Raw genomic sequence first — 23138 nt, forward strand, 5'->3', positions numbered from 1 at the left:
GGAATTTGGCTCTGCGAGGAGGAAGTGGTGGTATTGTAGGTCTTATTTGCTTCCACTCTCCCTTCTCTTGTGTCCTTTCGCCTGTGGAGTTTCTTCTGTCTTCGAAGGGGAAAACCTTAGTGAGAGTTTTATGGTGCTTGCTGTGTTAAAAAAGATGAATAATGTAGAAAACTGTTGGTTTCGAAATCGGAGATGATCCTTTTACTCAAAAAATAAAATAAAAAATCTTCCAGTTTTACTAATAGCGCAATACATTTTCACCCGAAATAATCTTCAAGATCACGCGGAAAATAAAGAAAAACATCATGCATCACATATCATAAACTTAGAGATACATTATGACACTGAGAACGTTGCTAAGCCGCCAGACACTGACAGTTTGGCCGTGACAATAAAATAAAAATGACAATCTGGGCCCAGAAGTCAGTGCACGTGCCGCTTCGTGCACCTTCTCCCCATTGACTCACCGGCTTCGTTTTCCCCTTCCCCAAATTTCTTCCCTGCATTCCGGTTCCGGTGGTCAGCTCGCCGTGGAGCGGAGCGATCTGCGTCGGACTACCGGAATCAACCCCATTTCTCTCCTCTTCCTGCCCCTGCGCGACAGATCGAGCCATTCACGCGTGCTGGATCGGGCCTCCCGGAGGAGCGGAGGAGGAGGAAGAACGGCGGCCTTGGGAAGAGTGAGGCTGGGCTTTTGCGGCGGCGGCGGCGGAGTAGCTGTTCTGGAAGGCTGCAGATACGATTGGGTTCCGGAGGTGCAGCTGCGGGTTCCGTCGAGGTCAGGGCAAGGGCGGCGATTCGGGGACAGCTGCGCACTGCAGGCTTCACACGGTAATAAAGTGTGCTACTTTTCAGATTATCCAACTCCGTTTCGCTCATGAAAGATCTGCTCAGATTAGTTAGCATGAAAATACACGACTTAATAGCTGCGTTCTTAGTTTTTATTTGTAGCTGGTACAGGTTCTGTCAGATCTAAAGGTGTGAAAATACACACGCGCGCAACTGACTTCACTGAGTAGATAACACACAACACTGTAGGGCCTTTTTCTGTGCGTCCTTCTTTGCTGATTCGCAGGCACGTTTCTTTTTGCAAGCTCTATGTCCTCTCAACTAGAAATTTGGCGAATTTACGTAACCTGTGCACATTGTTTCTGGTGCTATAACTGGCTATTATTTCACTGTTAGGATAGTTTATCTGTGAGTTACCACAGTGAAGAAAAAAGTTCTTTATCTAGCCACTTAGCAGTTTGTGCACATTGTTTCTGGTGCTTGGCTATTATTTTACTGTTAGGATAGTTTATCTGTGAGTTAATACAGCGAAGAAAAAAGTTCTTTATCTAGCCACCTAGCAGTTTTTCAAGTTTCATAAAGTCTGGCAGTATAGTAACCTTGTTAAACTGTGCCATTTCTTTTCATTTTTTGCAGCCCCTCTGGTTGAGCGTACACTAGATTGTTAACAGAAGGGTTCAAGAAGTATGCTTACATTAGTAACTGAATGACCGAGTTTGAAACCTGATTTACCCACTGCCCAGGAAGATCCGGTGAAGCCATCCAAGCGTGCTTGGTTACTGATTCCACTAGATTGCACACAGTTTGTACTTCAACACAAAATCAAAGGAAAATGTTGGTCCTGCACCACTGGCATTGGCAATGAGATAACCTGCTCCATTGGGTGATAAGAATTACCTGCTAGCATGACCAGGAATTAAAGGACTGTTTCAATGAACATCTTACTAGAGCTTAAGCATCTCAAGCACATTAGCTTGCCGACGAGGCCTGTCATTTGCAAATGCCTTCTCATAGTGATTGGTCTTATTGTGTTGAGAGCAATTATCTCCCCTTTTCTCGCCATTAGCTCGTCTGAGAAGAGTTTTTACGAGTCAACAACCCTTGACTTGTTCCCTGGAGTTAGGAGAGACAAGTTTGTTGAGGTCCCACAGATTATATGGGGATTGAACAATCAGAAGATTGCATTTGCCAGAGCATGCTTGACAGCAAAATTCCTCAACAGGTCTCTGCTCATGCCAAGTCTGAGTGCTTCACTTTTCTACAAAGAGGTTGACTTGCTGAAGCCTATTGCTTTCGACAAGGTGTTTGACTTTAACAAGTTCAATGCTCGTTGTCATGGGTTTGTAAGGCTAGCTCGGTATTCAGAAGTTCTCAATCATACCGAGCCTTTCAAACTCCAAAAGGGAAGCGGCAGGAGGTGGACAGTGGACAGAGACTTGGATCAACTCCAACAATCCAGATTGGGCGAGGCTGATGGCTCTGAAGTAATTCATGTCACTGGAAAACATCCCTTTCTGTGGCCTGACCATTGGCCTGTGAAAGACTATGCCAGGATCTTTGATTGCCTAACCTTAGCTCCTGAGATAGAAACTGAAGTAGTCAAGGTCATATCCAAGATCAAAGATGCAGGGAAAAAAGCAAGACATGAGGCTGCCATTTCTCATAATAAGAATAGGATCGATAGTTCGACAAGCCTTTCTGTGCAGTACATTGCTGTTCACATGAGAATTGAGAAAGATTGGATGATCCATTGCAAGAAGTGGGAGCAGCGGTCCAATTCGAAGGAAATCTGCAGCAGCAAAGGAGAGATCATTCATAAGGTCTCACAGATCACTGACCTTCGCCGCCCGGTTGTAGTTTATCTTGCAGTAGCTGACAGCCTTCTAGAAGATGATTCAGTAACCAGTGGTTGGAGAGTTGGCATGATTGCTTATGAGAAGAAGAAACTTGGAGTTACTGACATATACGATAGACAGCCTTATCTTATAAAATCCGCCATCGACTTTGAGGTATGCGCCAGAGCGGATGTGTTTGTTGGCAATAGCTTCTCAACATTTTCCAACCTTGTAGTTTTGTCTAGAACGGAAAGGCTATATAATCTTGGGAAGGCAAGCTCATGCGGCGAGGATGTTGGGCTGTCGTCCTATGCGTACAACATCATCGGAGATGATGGCGGGCCGCAGAGATGGATGACAGATATGTCGGACACAAGCCTTCAACGCATAAGTTACGGAACAAATAACGTCTCCTGCCACTGACCTTTGAGGCACACAACATCTGACGGAAACACAATCACACACAGGGAAATAATTTTCGGCCGAATCTTGTCTAGAAAGGAGTAGGTACAGCAGCTCGACAGTACTTTCCATGCTAGAATCTGGACAGATCGCACTGCATGTTGCACTTAGGCAATGAGTTTGGCCAAGTATTGCCTGTGTACTTTGTGAGTGTGTACAAAAGTTGTTTCCTGAACAGCATCGTGCTGGACAGATTTTAGTTTAAGAGCTCGTTGTGTGGCACTAGTTACCACCCTGTTTGCATTCTGTTGTTTAGTGAGATCAGCTTGCTTCGCCCTGTCGAGAATTTCATGCTGGCACTATCACACTGAACATCTGTATGAGTCTATCCATTCATGTACGCTTGTTCCGACAAATGAAACTTCTTGATTCTGTAGCACTTTGTAATTTCCGCAAGAAAGATTCTTGTTTGGAGGCTTTCCTTCTCAACAAAATGCCTGCTCGGTGGAATCAGATACATCGTATATCGACCCCTATTGGGACAAGGAACTTTTGATGTGGGCAAAGTTCCAAGCTCCTGGGATTCACAACTTGACAAGGAACAAAAGGGGACGGTGGTTTCTGCGCACACAGCTGGTTCATCCAATACTAAGATAGCTACAGCCTACAGGTAGTAGTAATGCACTACATTTTTGTTCATATTGTATAAAACACAGCCGTTGCTTCACTCAAGGCAGCCAGCAGCAGCATAATTCCCCTTACAAAAACACCGTCGCAAATTTTGGCCAATTAATGACACGTCAAAAGTTTTCCTGAGCCCAGATGAATGAAAACATGGCCTTTTTTTGGTTAAAAAGAAATTCTTTTTCTGTGGCCTCCAAGTTTCATTCTGAACCTGTAGAAGCTAGCTGCAGAAGAATGTGCTTTTGTCCCCACCTCAAAAAAAGAAAAAAGATTGTGCTTTTGTTCAGAAAATCTGGCAGTAAATCACCTAGCTATCTGAAACCGCACAATGCACAACGGGCAGGCATTAGTTTTGTTCTGTTTTGATGAAAACTGAGCATAAGCTCAGAGAACATACTCCATATGGAATGGTTAAGGTTTTTCTACTTGGACAAAATGCTCCAGTAAACCATAGGGACAGAGTGCATGAATAAACTATATGCTCAAATTATGCAGCAGATATGTCAACAACTGTGGTTATGTAAGCATTCCTTAACCTATTCTTCAGATGAACTCATCTTGATCTCATTAAGACATCATACTAGGAGGCAAAAGTATATTTAACGTATGGTTAAGGATCCTAGACAGTACTTTGGTGTCTCTGTCTCTTACAAAATTCGTAGGTGAAAACAAAGTTGATTATATCGACAAAAGATTCATGCTTTGTATTTCACAGTGGTGTGACTTTCAGTGAATAAGTCTGACTGTCGCATGGCACTCCAAACAAAAAGTGCATTTCTTGCTGAGTTTGAATAAGCAGGTTGACATAATCATGCCAACAAAAACAGTTCTAACCGAGAATGGCAACGGCTAAGGGCTAAAGCTGATACATTATACTAATGTTTTTGTAGGCAAATAAACTTGATATTATTTGATTTCATGCTGAAGTAGCTCAGCGTGTACCTTGAGAGTAACAGTGTGTTTTGTCCTACCTTTTACCTAGTCCGAAACCAAGTTATCTGTTTCTATATACATACCACACCGTGTTTCTGCTACTCTTCTGCAAGATATCACAAGACTCACAAGAACAATGCCACACATGCAAGAGACGGAGTGCCCCGTCAAACCATTCAAACCCAAGAGCCAGGATGACCAGAAAAGCACATCATATTCTGTGTCAGAAGCAGCAGCTGCGGATGAACCGTTCCCGTTCTTTGGACTGCTTTGCTATGCCGATGCGCTAGATTGGCTGCTCATGGTGGCAGGAACAATTGGGTCCTTAATGCACGGCATGGCGCCTGCAATGTCGTATTACATCCTTGGCAAAGCCGTAGATATGTTTGGGAACAACATAGGCAATCGGGAGGCAATTGTCCATGAACTTTCCAAGGTTAACGTTCTATCCATATTCAAAGCCATGATATAAAAGGCGCCATTTGTGTTTTAGGAGTGTTTTTGTTCGAATTTGTTAACGTTGAAAAAGCAGTTAGCCATGTCACTAACAATATATATTTTTTTGTTCTGGTTTGTAGTTGGTTCCATATATGTGGTCCTTGGCAATTATTACACTTCCCGCTGGAATGCTTGGTGAGTACACTCTTCTAACCATTTTTGACAATGTAAACAAGATAGTGGAAGTTATAGGTATTAGTTATACCCTAAAGGAATCAATGGAAATCCTAAGATAGTGATTTACTAAACAATTGACAGTTCAGATAGCTGGACACAAAATATTATTATTGAAAGTTCAGAAGAGTAGCAGGCTAGCAGCACAACATCACAACAACAACAAATATGCACAGAAAAAAAAGCTTATGCCTGTTAAAGAGGGAAATTTCATAGTAATACCTGTTAGTGTTTAATTACTTCTATTAGTTCACTACTGCTGCATGTACAAGAGAGCACCACGTGATCGGAGCACAAATAATATGAATAGCATCAGTCATATTCAAATAAACTTGTCTTACCGTTTTGCCACAATGACCCTGTGCTGCAGAAATTGCATGTTGGATGTACACAGGTCAGAGACAGATGACAAGAATGCAGATGGCATATCTGAGATCAGTACTCAATCAAGATATCGGAGCTTTTGACACTGACTTAACCACCGCGAACATCATGGCTGGAGCAACCAATCACATGAGCGTCATAAAAGAAGCAATTGGCGAGAAGGTATCAGTTTGCATTTTATAACATTCACTGTATGTTGGTAAACAAAGCGAAGCACAGAAGTTTGTTTTATGATAACCAATCATTAATTCAGGCTTACTTATTTTTCCTCAGATGGGTCACTTCATTTCTAATTTTTCCATATTCATAGTCTCTGTCGTTGTTGCTTTTGTGTGCTGCTGGGAGGTGGGTATGCTCACCCTGTTAGTTGTTCCGATGCTTCTCATGGTTGGGGCAACATATGCGAAAACGATGATTGGCATGTCGATGACAAGGACAGCTTTCGTCTCCGAAACAACCACTGTTGTAGAACAGGTACATGCACAGATGACTGTTTTGTTAGAACTAAGTAGGTTGCCCTATTGATTTGTATGTTAATAATACATGTACTTGTGCAGACTCTTTCACATATCAAGACTGTCTTCTCATTTGTCGGAGAAAACTCGGCCATGAAATCATTCGTGAAATGCATGGACAAGCAATACAAGCTAAGCCAAAAAGAGGCATTCATCAAAGGACTAGGTTTGGGAATGTTGCAGATTACAACATTCTGTTCGTATTCACTGACGATCTATGTTGGAGCGGTAGCAGTAACTGGAAGATCGGCGAAACCGGGTGAATCGATTGCTGCTGTCATTAACATCCTCTCCGGTGCAATGTAATACTGGGAACTATCTTTATAAAAATGTATCATACTGGCATGATTACACGAAATTACTATTCATCAAAAGATAGTAATCTTGTAAAGTTATCAGTACTGATCTTTTAAAGTGTGATTTCAGATATCTCTTGAATGCAGCGCCGGATCTTCAGACCTTCAGTCAAGCAAAATCTGCTGGTAAAGAAGTATTTAAGGTTATCAAAACAAATCCAGCAATAAGTCATGAATCAAATGGAATAATATTAGAGAAGGTCACTGGAGACATTGTAATACGAGAGGTGGATTTCACATATCCATCCCGTGAAGGCAATCCAGTTCTCCAAGGATTTTCGCTGGCTGTACCAGCAGGCAAGATTGTAGCTCTTGTGGGGAGTAGTGGATGTGGAAAGAGCACTGTGATTTGTTTGGTTCAACGGTTCTACGATGCTATATCCGGTATGCATCTAGGAATACCTTTAACTCTGCATAAACTTTTGTTGAGCTGTATATTTTTCATAGTGTTTGCTTGATTATGTTCAGCAGTGCTTGTTTTTGCAACTTCACATTGCAGTATCAACATATTTAATTGAAAAAATATAGAAAAAAGGGTGGAAATATATCTGTCACCGGAAACTCTTGAAATCTTCCTTTTGCGCTGAAATGTATTGTTCTCAGTTGTGCCACAGTTCTAGCATACCCTATTTTGTTTCTGCCACTTCCATGTGGTTAAACAGGTTTGAACATTCAGAAAAAACAGAACAATAGATGAATGAAAATAAATTCAGGAAATAATAAAGAAAACTCCAATTCAAAACAAATAATGGGCCGCCTTCGGAAGCAAATATGTAAAATATAACACTAGGAATATTACTTGGATGCCCATAAATCTTGGAAATTTTGATCATAGTGCAGAATTCAGAAAACACTTAAACTGTGTTGGAACATCCTTAAACAATCCTAGTATAAGATATTTATAAAAATTTCTAACATGGTCCAGAAGTATTCCTTCATGTTCCCCAAGACTATTTTAATCTACCTTTTCTTAAATTTTATTAATATTTGGTATTTTTTAATGCTTTATTTTCTCATATATTCTTAATGCTGAAAAACCTCTGAACAAACGGATGTATCTGAAACATAGTAAGATGCTGGCATAGTAGAAAGAAGGCAAATTGTTTTTTAATACAGAAAGGCGATTGCAAGATTTTGTGCTAAAATAGTAAACTCAGATTTTACTACTGTAAGTAATATGGTCTAGCAATGCAGGTGACATATTTATTGATGGTCAAAACATTAAAGAACTTGATCTGAAGTCCCTGAGGAGAAATATAGGTTCAGTATCTCAAGAACCATCACTCTTTTCTGGTACTATTTCTGATAATTTGAGAATTGGCAAAATAAATGCAACTGATGAAGAGATAATTGAAGCAGCAAAAACAGCTAATGTGCACTCATTTATATCCAAACTTCCAAAGCAATACTCAACTGAGGTAAGACTTTATGTTCACAGAGCAAGGGCGGTAAAACCTCACAAATATCTCTTTTATCCTAAGTTTGTGAATCAAATTAATTCAAATTGTTGAGTTTAAATAGCCTTATAAAAATTCAGACTACATTTCAAGTTGGGCACTTTGTTGTTGCCCCTATCCCTATGTAGTCAATAGAGAGCAGCAATTTGATGACCAGAAGTAGCTATTTTTTGTAACTTTTGGTTAGATGCCAAATTAATATGAAAGTAAGCATTACCCCTATTTATGGATCACTTCAGGTAGGAGAAAGAGGTGTGCTACTATCAGGAGGTCAAAAACAAAGAATAGCGATTGCAAGGGCTATTCTAAAAGATCCCCCAATTCTTCTTCTTGATGAAGCCACAAGCGCACTTGATTCAGAATCCGAGAAGCTAGTTCAGGATGCTCTTGATAGAGCTATGCAAGGCAGGACTGTTATCTTGATTGCCCACAGAATATCAACAATTATAAATGCAAACAAGATTGTTGTTATAGAGAATGGAAGAGTAGCTCATTCTGGAACACATGAAGAATTGCTAGGTAAAAGTGTATTCTACTCGAGTGTATGCAATATGCAGAATCTTGAGAAGAAATCTGGCATGAGTGAACAAAGGTAAAATGTACCCAACACACTTCCTTTTACACTGTGTAATGCTCCCTTATAAAATTCATCATCACACTGTTCATGGGCAGTTATGTGTGCCAGAAGATGTATGAGCACAGTGCTGACAATATGTTTTTCTACAACTGAACAAGCACCTAACTTTATTTCTTCTAATGAGTAAAGTTTACTCACTAGCTTATTTTGATTGGTAAACAGAAGCACCGAAGAAGACGAAGAACAAGACAATGAGACATCTTTCTCTACACATGATCAAGGGAAGAGAATAGAACTGACGTCGAAGGAACCGAAGCAAGGGATCAGAAAGAGAACATCTGTTTTCTACAGAATATTCCTTAGAACCTTTAAACTTGTGCCAGGAAAAGTTCTGCTAGGTTCCGCAGCAGCAGCAGTCTCTGGGATCTCAAGGCCTATATTTGCTTTCTTCATCATAACAGTTGGCATGGCATACCTGGAGACAGATGCAAAGAGAATAGTCAGCAAGTACTCAATAATTTTGTTCCTAGTTGGGTTGGTAACATTTTTCAGTAACATCATTCAGCACTATATATATGGCCTTGTTGGCGAAAGGGCAATGAATAACCTAAGGGAGGCCCTCTTTTCAGGTCTGACACACGACATACATAATTTTTTTAATCTCTCACAAGTATATGAACCGCTGCTTGTTTGGAATGTAACACCATGTTCTCTTTGCTAAATGCAGTCATCCTTCGGAGCGAAGTAGGTTGGTTCGAAGAACCGGGGAACAGCGTCGGCTTCCTGACTTCACGTGTTGTCAGTGACACCTCGATGATCAAGACAGTTATATCTGACCGAATGCCCGTCATCATTCAGTGCATCTCTTCAGTCCTGATAGCAACGGTGTTGAGCACAGCAGTGAACTGGAGGATGGGTCTGGTTGTATATGCTATGATGCCATGTCACCTGATCGCCGGCCTTGTACAAGTCAAGTCAGCGAAAGGTTTTGCCACTGACATCTCTACTTCCCACCAGAAGCTCATCTCACTCACCTCAGAGGCCGTCAGTAACATCCGTACGGTGGCGTCTTTTGTTCACGAAGAAGAGATACTTAGGAAAGCGGACTTGGCGCTCCAAGAACCGATGCGGATAATCAGGATGGAGAGCATCAAGTATGGGGCGGTGCAGGGGGTTGCCCTCTGCTTATGGCATATGACACACGCCATCCAGTTGAACTGCACAATTGTGCTGCTTGAGAAGGGACTAGCAACATTTGAAAACTGTGTACGATCGTACCAAACATTTGCACTGACAGTACCTTCCATCACAGAGCTATGGTCCTTGATCCCTATGGCAATGACAGCGATCTCACTGCTCGATCCCGCACTTGACATTCTCGACAGAGAAACACAGATTGTGGCAGATGGACCAGAAGTTCCTGCTGAAGAAGACAGGATTACGGGTCACATTGCGTTCGCAGATGTCAGTTTCAGTTATCCCGCGAGAACAAAAGTGACCGTACTAGATGGCTTCAGTCTAGCCATCGAGCCCGGGCAAAGGGTCGCATTGGTTGGCCCGAGCGGGGCCGGAAAATCCACTGTGTTCTCCCTTCTGCTGAGATTCTACGAGCCTTCCAAAGGAAAAGTACTTGTGGACGGTAAGGACATCAGAGACTACAACCTGAAGCGTCTGAGGAAGCAGATAGGATTGGTTCAGCAGGAGCCGATCCTGTTCAACCTGTCCATCAGAGAGAACATCAGCTACGGCAATGAAGGCGTGTCGGAGGCAGAGATAGTGGAGGCCGCAATGCAGGCGAACATCCACGAGTTCATCAGCAGCCTGTTGACGGGGTACGACACCGTTGTTGGGGACAAAGGGAGCCAGCTCTCCGGAGGCCAGAAGCAGCGGATAGTGATCGCGAGGACTGTGCTGAAGAATCCTGCCATACTTCTACTAGACGAGGCGACCAGCGCTCTGGACGGCGAGTCCGAGAGGGTGGTGATGAGCTCTTTGGAAGCACATGGGTGGAGGAACAACGGTGAGCTCTTAGCTAAGACCACGAACTTCACGATCGCCCACAGGCTGTCCACGGTCGTGAGCGCGGATGTGATCTTTGTGATGGACAAAGGTGAGGTGGTGGAGATGGGCAGCCATGAAACTTTGGTCTCTGCAAGGAATGGCCTTTACTCGAGAATGAACCGCATGAAGATCAAAGGGGCGAAAGACTGATTTTTTTGTTCTTTTTCATGGTTTTTTGATAGGGCTGCTGCACCATTGCAATCATTTAATCTAATGACCGTTGTGACAATTTGTAAAAGTGAAGTCTGAAAGTTTTAATGAAAAAGCAACTGCATGCATTTTCATAGGGGTCTTTTACGGTAGGGATAGAGAGCCACTAACCGTCCAACCACCAAGATCCAAGGGCTGAGATTGACCAATACTTGTTAGGCAAAGGAGTAGTATATTTCCACCAAAGAGTAAAATAGGCAAGTTTCTGGAGATCTAAAATTATCCATCCGGCTAGGCTGCTCCCCCAATCCCATTCCACTTATGTGGACAACAATTTCCTTTTTTATAGGCTGCCGCATAACAGATTATTTTTCGGTCCATTTGTATTTGGATGCAGTGTCACACAGATGCGAAATAGGGCTCGGTCTGTTTGCGGCCGGAGGCGGCCCAACAAGGTCAAAACCGCAAAAATAATATAGGGCACCAAATACAATTAATTTCTTCGATCCAAATTAATTGACTCAACTTTAACTAGATAAATATGTACCTAGAGTTAAGTAACTTAATTTACATATATTTGAGCCTCAAAAGCACCCAACTTTTTCACTCTAAAAAAAGAAAAAGAAAAATAGAAACATAGGATAATCCCGCTGCGGGAATGCTGGCTGGCCGCCTCCCTGCCCTAGCACTAAGGTCAATGAAGACATGCGGCGATGGCCACACATTGGCTGTCGGAGGAGGCGGAGATAGGTACCCGGTCCTGGCGGTGGTGTCTGTAAGAACATGTCCATTACCCCATGTGTGGTTTTGGTAATTGATGACAATCCCTATGGACTAACGGTTGCATTGAGAATCAATCTTAGGTCAAGTCCATAGCCATGTGTTGGACTCAAGGTTGCAAGATGGAGAAGACGGAGTACAATGATGAAGATGGTGTCGAAGAGAGACGAAGACGGTGTTGAAGATGAAGAGAGAAGACGGCGTAGAAGATGAAGAGAGAAGACGGTGTTGAAGATGGATGAAGACGGTGGCGTGCGTACAAGATGGAAGAAGACGGTGGCGTGTATGTTAAAGGAAGACGGTGGCATGTACAATCATGAAGAGTATGAAGACGGAGTTTGCCGACTCGAGAAGAACGCGCAAGGACAAGGTTTGTGCTCGATAGGATAGTGGGTCGCATCATCGGAGAGAGCTCAAACCTTGCATGCATTGCATCGTGTTTCTTGGTTCTTCTTGGTTCTTATCCATGAAACGAATTCCGGTTGCATCGCATGTTGCATGTGCGAGGGTGATGATTTTCCCGATATACCGTATTGAGAGGTTACACCTCTATGACCATGAGAAAATCATCACTCACTCTTTTGCATGATTTCATCATGTGAGAAGGTAGCTCTTGTCGCCCTCTTTCCAACAAAATTGGTTTCATGTCATTCCGAGTTTACTAGCTCAAGTTATGAATTTTACATTGCGTCTTATTTGGAAAAAGAAAAGAAAAAGCTTTGATGGGCCGGGCGGTACTACCGGGCCCAGTACCGCATCAGCCTTCCAGGCTTACTGGACCCGGAGCGGTAACAGGCCGGTACCAGCCCGGTACTACCGTATTTGTTACGGTACCGGCCCGGTACCAAACCGGTAGTGCCGGCCCCCTGTTTCTTCCCCACTGCCAGCCACCACCCTCTCCCGCGTGGGCCGTTGCCCAGCCTCCGGCCCAGCTTCCCGCTCTCTCCCCTGCTGTCGCGCGCACACACGCATGCACTGCTGCGCCGCATGCATGCTGCTGCCGCTGCTGCACCGCTACTCCATGGCCCCACCTGCTACCGCATGCGCTGCACTGCTGCCCTTTCTCTCTCTGTTTTTCACTGTTTTGCTCAGATTCGAACACAAGCGGTAGTACCGCTCCGCAGAGCGGTACTACCGGTTTTGGGCCGTTTTCAGATCTGGATTTTTGGGAAAAGCGGTAGTACCGCTTTGACAAGCGGTAGTACCGGTTTGCGCGAATCTGACCGTTTTTCTAGCCCCCAACAGTTATATTTTGGAGCCCCTATTTATACCTCTCTTCCACCTCCGGCCCAACCAACCCTTCCCCTCCATTCTCTCTCCTCCATTGTTGACCTTGGGTTCTTGTTTCCTCCTCTTGATCCCCCCACTATTTGTTGCATATTTTTGGGGGAAAGGAGATAGGAGATCTAGATCTAGAGCTTCACCAATTGAATCCCTCTCCAAGTGAGGGGATCTTGCTAGATCTAGATCTTGGAGTTTCTTGGTGTTTCTCCACTCTTTGTTCTTCCTCCCTTATTCCCCCAATAGCTTCTTCTAGCTTTGTTGGAATTTGGGAGAGAAGAACTTGGGCATCCTAGTGGTGTTCTTAGCCATTGCATTAGGTGCATCGGTTTGAGTTCTCTCCGGGGTTTCGATCTCGTAGAGTGAGTGTTCAACCTTAGTGGTGTTCTTGCCTTAGTGGCCATCTTGCCTTAGTGGTCATCTTGCCTTAGTGGCCATCTTGCCTTAGTGGCCGCATTGCCTTAGTGGTCGTGTTTCCTTTGTGGAGTGTGTTAGCCTCTTGTGGCGCATCGTTTCCTTGGTGGAGTGTGTTAGCCTCTTGTGGCGCATCGTTTCCTTGGTGGAGTGTGTTAGCCTCTTGTGGCGCGTTAGCATCCTTGGTGGAGTTGGTTTCCTTGGTGGAGTGTGTTAGCCTCTTGTGGCGCATTAGCATCTTGGTGGCTTGGTGGTGTGTTGTCGCCTCTTGTGGCCGTGTACTTGAGAGCCTCCTTGTTGTGGAGTTGCCTCAAGCCGATACTTGGCGTTTGCCCAAGCGTATAAGGGTTCGGTGACCACCCCAAGGGTCCTTTAGTGGATCAAAGCCTTTCCTTTGGTGGAAAGGCTCGAGGAGAATACGGTGGCCCTAGTGGCTCATTGGAGTGCCTCGTGCCTCCACACCGCTCCAGACGGAGACGTAGCACCTTAGTGTGTGAACTTCGGGATACATCGTCGTCTCCTCGTGCACCGGTTACTTCTCAACCCGAGCTCCTTTACCTATGCGCTGTACCTTGTTATATCTATCTTGCTTGATGTGCTATACCTAGCTTGTTATCACATTGTGCTCATCATGCTAGCATAGGTTGTTGGTGCTCTTAGGCAAACCCCTAGTTGATAGGCTTTGAGCTAAACTAGTAAACACATGTGTAGTTTTATTCCGCCTAGTTTAGCTCTCAAGTAGAAGTTTTTATACACCGCCTATTCACCCCCATCTAGACGACGTCCTAGAACAATCAGTGTCGTCGCCACCCCGTCCTCCTCGGAGGCCTGGATGACCTCGTCGAGGAGGGGCCATTTAGCGTGCTCCTCCGCAAAGGAGATGGCATGTACACATGCGATGGCCTCCTTCCCCATCAGCTCCGCGGCATCCTCCTCCATTGGCTAGTAGTCGAGGTCTCGTCTTCAGGCGTGTCCTCCACTGCCGCCTCTTGGTACACGGTCCTCGAAAGCGATGGCACCCACGTGAGGAGCTCGATGTACTGGGTGTACTACCCCTAGTACTGGGACCAGCCGGCGTGGCCCGTTCGCGGCGTGGGGAAGGTGTACCCCAATGGCGGGAGTGTGTCCTCCTCCTTCACAGGCTACGGTGGTGGAGGCGCCTGCCTCGGTGGTGGCGTAGGCGCCTACTGCGGTGGTGGTGATGGTTGTGGGTGCTTGAAGGCCGCCTCGACCTCCTCATAGTATAAGTTGTTGTCATCAAGACCCTTGAGGTGGGCCTCGACCATATCGCACCAAGCATCATGCTCGGCCTCAAACCACAGCGCCCACAGCGGGGAATCAATGGCATATGTCGGATCCTGAAGTAGATCCGACGGCAGGTGGGCACAACGGCTAAGGATTTCGCGGCGACGCGCCGGGCCGCTCCTCGGGATCATGGGCACTGACACCCATGACTGGTTGAGGTGACATCCGTGCGGCAAGTGCACGTCCGGCTATGGGTGCGGGGTGCCGATGTTGACGTAGAGACGCGTCATCGCCGTGTCGACGTTCAAGCGTGTCTCAGAGCATTGAATGGGAGGAGGGCACGGTGGCCTTCGTGTTACCAGGGGCCTCCTAGCGGGCGCGCAGGTGTTCTGGCGGCCGCTATTGTCGCCACACTGGCCGCCGGAACGTGATCCAAGGCTCGTGGGCGTTCTTGCTAAGACGAAACCAGCCACCCCTTCTTCGTCATGGCCTCGAGGTGGCTATGGTTCGGGAGCTCGGGTGGCTAGGGTTTGGAAGCTTCGTGGATAGTGAGGAATGGAGAGAGATGGACCGATGGTCTCCATTTAAGAAGACATGCGCGTCCGCGTCCGTGTGGGCCTGCGCCTTCTCGCCTTCATCGGCCGCTCGCGTGGGCTTGTGGGTATTTCACGAGGATGGGCGCATAGTCATGTGCCATTCGCGGCCATAGTAAACCAAGCACATCTCAAAATGGGGCGCACGCGGACCCAAACGACCATGCGGTCCATATGTGGTTGGTTGTCGGGCCTCGTGGACCCTGACAGACATCTCATGTCTGGATGCGAGGAGCCGTTGGAGTTTGCCTTATCTCTTCACTAGTGATGTATTTCGTGTTTAATAGAAAAATCAGAAATACCACCGTGATACAATTTATTCGTATTCTTTCCACTTTGCACCCAACTTCTTCCACCATCGACACCATGGACACCGTTGCTTCTCATTTCACTTTGCACCCAGATTATTTCCGTGAAGGTTTGCGATCTTGTCCGCTACCACGTACGAGTCGATAGGCAGGTCTCGCGGCCCGGCAATAGTGCCTCGCTGGAGACTGAGACGAAGAAGAGCAACTATATATAGGTAGCCTTGGGAAGACATTATACATGTTTTTTTTAATACGGGATTGATTGAGGCAGTTGTGTGCGCTGGTTCACCTATGGCAAGTGCAAGAATGTGAGCAGATGAACGGATATTGTGGACGGATTGATCCTTACACGTAAATCCTGGAACCAAGCTGCCTTTACACGGAATAAAAATATACTGAAATATTATTTGCCTAAACTATTCCTGCTCAATACTACTCATCTATGAGACTAGTAATTTGTACCGTAAAAAACCTCTTTTCATAACCCGTTGATTGTGCCATTGTTTGGTTTTGTTACTCTTTGCAAAAGTTAGTTTTGTTACTTTCTCCTTGGGACACATGATGTATGGTATGTTTGAAAAGTGTCCAAAGGGTACTCCTTTGGCGGAATATTCTCTCTAGGATGGTGCAAAGTTGGATGGATATTTTTTGAGAATTAAAAAATACTTCGAACCAATCATTCAAATTACCAAGCATTTTATCGTTGTGATACCCGCATGGAGACTTTGTAACTAGATACCATATTTATAGGGTTTGACAAACATTATTTTTCATACAAGTTGTACTTCCCGCACTAATGTTCATGCACATATCGTGTCAGTATATCCGTACTTCATGAGCTACTATGCTTGCACATCCCCCGTACATGTAGGTTTTCTCATTTGACCAGAACAAATACCAAGAGAAGGTTATGAAGAGAATGAGATAACTGATGCAGCATCTCCCTTATATTTTCATTTCCTCTCAATTGGTGTTCCAGGGAGATCGAGGTTCACAGATGGGCGTCTTGGGAGAGGAATCACGCGCGTATATAGTAGTAGATGCTCCCTATGCTTTGGAGGATGCAAAAGATGGACTTGTCTCGATCTTGACCGAAGGGCGATTTCACTATACCGTTCTTGTGAGCCCATGGCTCAGAATAGCGATCCCGATGATGGATATACTAGAGTGTAGTTTACACTATTCGTGTGAAGTTGTAAATTTTTGCAACTCAAATTTCAAAAAGAAATATATTTAGAAATGTTTGTTCAAATTACTCACTAGTATCATTATTGCATTCCTCATGGCGAAATGTTCGAAATTAGATCCTATGTTTATAGGTTTCGTCAAACTTTTTTTGTGCAACGTGTACTTCCCATAGATTGTTTGTTTAGTTCCCATGGTATTAGGCGTCTACTTATCATGTGTTTATTTTTTTGTACTTCATGCGTTTTGTGTTTCTACTTCTCATGTTTTTGTGTGTACTTTTCAAGTTCGTATGCTTACTCCTCGCGTTTGTGTGTACATACCATGCCGGGTTGTCTGTATTTTTGTGTGAATATCCCAATTTAGTTTGTACATGTGTACTTCTCGTATTTATATGTACTGTGTGTACTTTCCACTTCAGTTTATGCACTTCTCATATTAGGGCATGTGAATGTGTACTTCTCATGTGCGTACTTCTCATGTTTAATTCTTGTATTAGTGTTCGACTACCAGCTAAGCTCCAACTCTAAAAATGGGATCCAAATATTCACATTCTACATTTACAATATACTCTAAAAATGTGGATAATCTTGTTGTTCTTGATGAAGTCGCACCACCTTGATCAAACTACTCTCTTTGCTCGGCGTTCATGCAACAATCTAGGATTTTGGAAACAAGAATAGAAAATAACAGGATGAAACCTTGCGATGCAAGGTTCTAAAAATCACAAGACAAATATATAGGTGAAATTTTTGATGAGGGGGATACAGAACTAGAGTCGGGGGTGATACAAACTTATGTGGGCCCATGTCACCCTCAACGTGCCCGATTATAACAATTTTAGAAGTGTATGTATGGTCTTTACCTAGATATCCCGCCCCTTGTGGATCCACGCATTTTGAATATAACAATTAAGCCACCATATGACAAAGCCTCTAAACCTTGCTACTTATTCCATGCCCTCCCTTCCGCCAATTCCTACACCTCATTTCACTCCCAGCCTTAGATACAGTTTGAAATCAAATGAATAAACTCTTAAACTTTTGCAAAGAAAAAATAAATGACTTCAACTCTAGGGTTGGTAAAGGTTCATTCCCAGCGCTCTCCCTCCATCGGGTGATGCACACCTCGAGAAATCTCTCTCTGGTCCTATTCTACATCCCTAGTGTAGTCTAGTAGCAAATCCCAGAGATCCAACACTACCACCCTAGTGTCGTCCCGTGACAGATCCCATAGATCAAATCCAGCCATTATGCTACAGTATTGTGCGGTGATATATTTAATCATGTTGTTGCTTTACTCATGCGTTGCCGGTGGATTATCTTATAGATCCAATCTTGTCTCCTTAGTCTCGACTGCTGGAAGATCACATGCATATATCCAATCCAATCACCTCAATGTCATCTAGTGACAAATAACTTAGACCCCTCAAGCCCCCTGAGTATCTTTTGGTCACAAATCTATACCACTATAAAATACAAAAAAAAATCTGATTAGCCACCGTCATGACATACGAGCAATTCTTAGCCGTTGACTTTCTTTACCTGGTGAATATCAACAATTTACCAGCTCTCGACCTGATTTATCTACCGATAGATTTTTTTTGGGTTTCTCTCAGTACAGCCTACACCAAAATGAGGCTGACAAGGATCTCTCTAGAGTTCTCATGGTGGCACTCGACTTTACAATCCAGCGAATGTGACCCTTGCATGCTATTTTAAATATTTTGTGGTTGTGCTAGCTATGAGATTAAGTACTTGCACGAGTACGTATGTAGATGCCGTGACAACCAGTCGAATGCAGTTTTTATAAATTAATCAAGGCAATACAACTACTCGTGACCATCGCTTCTCAAAATCTAGCAGGTTCGACAACAGAGCTTGGTAATCCTTTATGAGAAACACCCAAAAGCACATTAAAGAACATAAAAAGGAGTTTAAGACCATTACGGCTTACATAAAGTGGTTTTAACATCTTATTGTTAATTCTAATACATAAAATTAGATGCACGTCGTGATCTTATTTGCAATGGTCATCATTCATCAGCCAGCACGTGTATATCATGTACCTTCTACTAGTATATTATATATACTAGTTGAGTGCCCGTGCGTTGCTACGGAAAATTTAACATGCCATGGAAGCGAATACATTGCCATGATAAGAGAATTATTTAATCAATGTTTACTCTTTTAAGGGAATCGGTACATGTTTAGTTTGTCTCTCCTAGACTATTGACTCCATCATGCTTTACAATGAATTGATAGCTTACCTTGTTGGTTTTTTCCAGGGTACTTCCCTTGTTTGTTACTTTGCCTCTCCACATCTCATTTTTGTTGTTGCGCCATAATGTGCCTCCTATGGTAAATATATGTTGTGGAAGCTCAATTATTTATATATGTTATTGAAGCTCAACTATTTTCTTCATTCACACCATGTTCTAATTTTAACTATAATATGCTTCGCAATCTAATTTTCACTCTCCATTCCTCTCTCCGAATGCTCTACCCCTTCCTCTGCTCCACCGTATGTTCCTCTACCCGTGCATACGGAGTTGAAGAATTTTTTTGGTGGTTCAGAAGTATATAGAATAGAAATTGACAGAACACCAGTTAACAATTAATAAAATGCTCTGCATAAGCTAGAGGTCATACTGTGTCCAAGTGCCAAGCCAAATACTCCCTCCGTCCCACGAAGGTTGTATGAAATTTAACAAAATTTAGATGTCTAGATACATCTAAATTTAAACAAATCTTAGACAATAAAGTAGAGAAGCTAACCTAAGAGATGGAGGTGCTTAAAGAAAGAGTATCCCCCACATAGAAATGTAGCATACACACGGTTGTTATAATAAACAACCAATCCTCAAAAGCCATGTATGTTTTATATACAAAATGCTCCATGACGATCAAATTAAGTCATAGTACGTAACAAATCATCGCATGAAACTATCACCATGTGCACAGCTGAATCCTTCCTGCCTTTGCATGCAGAACAAATAGAACCATAGCATCCTCCATAGGGTAATTGATCTAGCATTATTAAGCTCAGCAGGTTTCATTTCAGTTATGGAGAATTACACACAACATGAAGATAATACGACGGTTCTAAAAAAAGATAATGTTCACATCAAGCAACCACTACATTATCTCCATGTCACGTGAAATTTGTGGTCCCGAGGGACCAAAGTGCATGTAGTTTCTTCTGCTTTATTTCTGAAGAAATATAGGCTGTTCTCGCTTCAGTTTAACTTTTCGAGAGATGACTTGATTTTCTATGTAACCACAAATCCGACATCTCAATTTGTTCCCTCGTGTCTGTTTTTTCTTCCTTTAATTCCTGATAAATTATAATCTCCAAATTTTATCTTATGTTACGTCACTAAGTTTCCAACATATGACTTTTTCAACCTTGTCACATTTTTAATATCTGATATTTGCTTCCATAATAGCATGGAGATATTTGGAATGCAAAGCCTCGATGAGAATTCACATATAACAAAAAAAACAAGTAGAATAATCAAAAGAAAACTTATCTCCCCTCTTTCGGTTGTTGTTGCCCTCTTCTTGACACACGTTGTAACTTCTTGAGGCAGCGACGAAAAGACCAAGATTTGTACGAGCTAGCAGATTGGAGTCCAAATCTCCAATCAGCTGAATGTAAAAGTAGTCATAAGAAATTGTTAAATATATTTAGATATGTGACGGTAGAAAGGATGACCACCAGTGAGGCAAAGACCAATTGACGACATGCCATGTCTCGATGAAACAGCATCCGCCTCCATCTTAGAGCTCGGCGATGGCTCTGGAGTCTGGACCATGCTTGTCATATCTACAGCTGACGATGGCACTGGTGCACCGAATGTTGTAACCGAGCCAACACCGTGCATGATTATGACAATGATTGACTCCGAGAAGTAATCAAAGTTCCTCATGTGTGGTAAAACCTGAAAGCACAATGAGGATATATAAACCACTTCAGAAAAAGAAAAGAAACTATGTAATATAGATTTCCGTACACACATTTATAAGCTTGTTCAGAAACCACCCCGCACAATATTATTGCAAAAACATATATGCTTTGCGTGAGGTGCAAATTATAATTCTGATAATCTAACAAACCTGCCATCCTAAGCTAGGTTGCATCTTTCCATACATGTGTACATTATGCCAAATCAAAGCAGTCAAGCCACTTAGTACCTTGCTTAAATTGTACCTGTACAAGCTGATACTCCTGGCCGATTAATATAGTATCCAATCAGAACTGCTGCTAGGTTTGCAAAGATAGCAAACACGCGTTGCATTAGCATCTGTAAATGATGCAATTGAGCCTTCAACAATCAATCAGTGAGACAAACATCGCTCAGTTCTAGTGTAATAAGTATTGTACTCATAATGCATGTAAATATTCTCAGAGATCCCCTCAAATTCCTTTCCAATCCGCTCATGTACACATAATGCATGTAAATATTCTCTGGCATAATTTTGACTAATCCACAGCACTTCTTCGTGCACAAACTTTGAACCCTTTGATGTCTACATGTCTTAAACAAAAAGTACATTATTCAGAACACCATTTATACATATAGCAACATTATTACTCAGGGTATTTCCTGATAAACTGGATGTGGAGCTACCAAGAAAAGAAGAGGTGCTAATGCGTAGGCATCATCTCAAATTTTCTGAACCGCAAAGACAACAAAAAAAAACTCATATGTGTGTATATACGGTAGTGCTCTGGACAGAATTGCAAACCAAATTAAATGCTAGGAATTTAATAGTAGTAGCACTAATCTAGAACTATGTTAATTACTGAAGACCACCAATTTGTAACTTACTTTGGCTATTCATTGAGCTAGCACGTTTCTATTCATTCCTCACCAAGTCTGGCATGGAACTGAGAATAATTTTTTTATGCAAAAAATAATAATTATAAGTTGATCTTTACCACTTCACATCTTATAATTGATCTCAAACAATTTTATGAATACGAAAAAATAACCAAATGAATATAAATCATCTAACGGTTGCACAAAGTTTCAGCCCCTAAACATTTGTCCTCCATGAACACAAGTCCATGTGAATCATGAACAACATTTAGGAAACTGTAACACTTTTATGAGCCACATTAGCATCATTCAGTTGCCCACTTATTTCATGACCTACTTGCAAAAACGAATTGAGTCACTTTACCTGTGTATTACTTGCAAAAAAGAATTGAGTCACTTTACCTGTGTATAGTTGCCAGTGTCTGGAGTTCCATTCAGATTCAGCTTAAGAGCTAAAACCATGGTGAATTTGTCATCAGTACTCATTGGGTAGATATCGTAGCGACATCTTATTGCATGTAAATATAAAACTGCTCCCTTTTAGACTCAATGCGATTAACTGCTCAAGTATCGCTATGATGTCAGCATTACCAAATTGTAGTATTAAGTTATTGCTAACAGCACTCCAAGAGACATACATGAGCGGCACCATTTGGCAGAGTAAAACGTGGCATGGTAGAACTTAAATACGTCATGTGAATGAGAGAGCTACCTCTGTCGAACTTCTTCCCATCAGGATTGATCCAGCTCACATTGTTGCTGCATTTGAAGTAAAGACAAATGAGAAAGTAAGAAAGTTATTACAGATTAATTCCTTTTGTTGATCTGGAATCGGTGCATCACATCTGACAGTCTTAGAACCGGGATGTCGACCTGATTTGCTGAAACACGTGTTAGTACAATTAAAAGACAGCTATTTCTCGCAAACGCCTCATGGTTCTAACCACAAGGGTTCTTGTTAGATCAGCATAATTTACCTTTTAACCACAAATAGAACTACAATGAGACAGATTTATATTAAAATGAGTATGCAACATGAAGTTATATAGCAGGCCCTAGAAGTTTTTTGTGTGTAGTCTGTGGTATTCATGTGTCCTGTCCCATGTACAGCACATGCGGCTCGGCATCTTGCCGGCCTTGCTACGGTAGTATGGTACAAAGAACGTCAGCCAAGAGCCCAAGATCAATCTCTCACATTGAACAAATAAAATAGATCTGTATCCAGGTAACAAAGAAAACTGTATTAATTTTTATGCGGTAGTACAATACAGCAGTTCTACAAGCACAGCAAGAATCGCAGTTTCATCAAACAGAAGGTCAAAAGACAACGACACGACATCTAGAAAAGCAGCCAGGTTGCTCCTAGCATCTTCCCAGAGAACCACCAAGTAACGGTCCGTCAATCTTTCTCAGAAGCAACAGTTTAATTTCCGTGTAACATTTGAACAAGCACCTCACCTCTGATTAAGTACACCCTGGTGAATCAGACGGTACAAGTCTATCAGCGGCCAATCCCTTGTCCAGGCGGCATCTTCGGCAACGGTGATGCGACCTGGTCGTACGACATACTCTGCGCCAGAGATTCGTACGACGTGCCCGGATCCGCTCTGAACCTCACCCGACGCCACACCCTTGCTCCGCCCAGTACAAGATCGGCGCCGCGCCTCGGCTTCGCCCTGGAGTTCTTCCGGC

The 23138-nt window shown here is 43.0% G+C and overlaps 2 protein-coding genes across 3 annotated transcripts; both read left to right on the plus strand.

Annotated features, from left to right (window-relative positions):
* Nucleotides 1-445: 445 nt before the first annotated feature.
* Nucleotides 446-3465, plus strand: LOC127307937 (O-fucosyltransferase 23). The gene is made up of 2 exons (XM_051338703.2): nucleotides 446-831; nucleotides 1426-3465. Exon 2 carries the CDS (start codon nucleotides 1722-1724, stop codon nucleotides 3045-3047), a length of 1326 nt encoding a protein of 441 aa, XP_051194663.1. The 5' UTR covers nucleotides 446-831; nucleotides 1426-1721; the 3' UTR covers nucleotides 3048-3465.
* Nucleotides 3466-3597: 132 nt separating this feature from the next.
* LOC127307936 (ABC transporter B family member 10) lies at nucleotides 3598-10936 on the plus strand. 2 transcript variants are annotated; one of them, XM_051338702.2, is made up of 11 exons: nucleotides 3598-3696; nucleotides 4757-5079; nucleotides 5222-5276; nucleotides 5686-5861; nucleotides 5973-6173; nucleotides 6257-6516; nucleotides 6641-6954; nucleotides 7765-7988; nucleotides 8267-8619; nucleotides 8827-9233; nucleotides 9332-10936. In XM_051338702.2, the coding sequence occupies exons 2-11, from the start codon at nucleotides 4780-4782 to the stop codon at nucleotides 10813-10815; spliced, it is 3774 nt and encodes a 1257-aa protein (XP_051194662.1). In that variant the 5' UTR covers nucleotides 3598-3696; nucleotides 4757-4779; the 3' UTR covers nucleotides 10816-10936. The 2 variants fall into 2 exon arrangements, with proteins under 2 accessions (XP_051194662.1, XP_051194661.1); XM_051338701.1 differs by having other exon boundaries at nucleotides 3598-5079.
* The last annotated feature ends 12202 nt before the right edge of the window (nucleotides 10937-23138 follow it).

The sequence above is a fragment of the Lolium perenne genome, chromosome 6, assembly GCF_019359855.2.
Source record: "Lolium perenne isolate Kyuss_39 chromosome 6, Kyuss_2.0, whole genome shotgun sequence".
Taxonomy (NCBI): domain Eukaryota; kingdom Viridiplantae; phylum Streptophyta; class Magnoliopsida; order Poales; family Poaceae; genus Lolium; species Lolium perenne.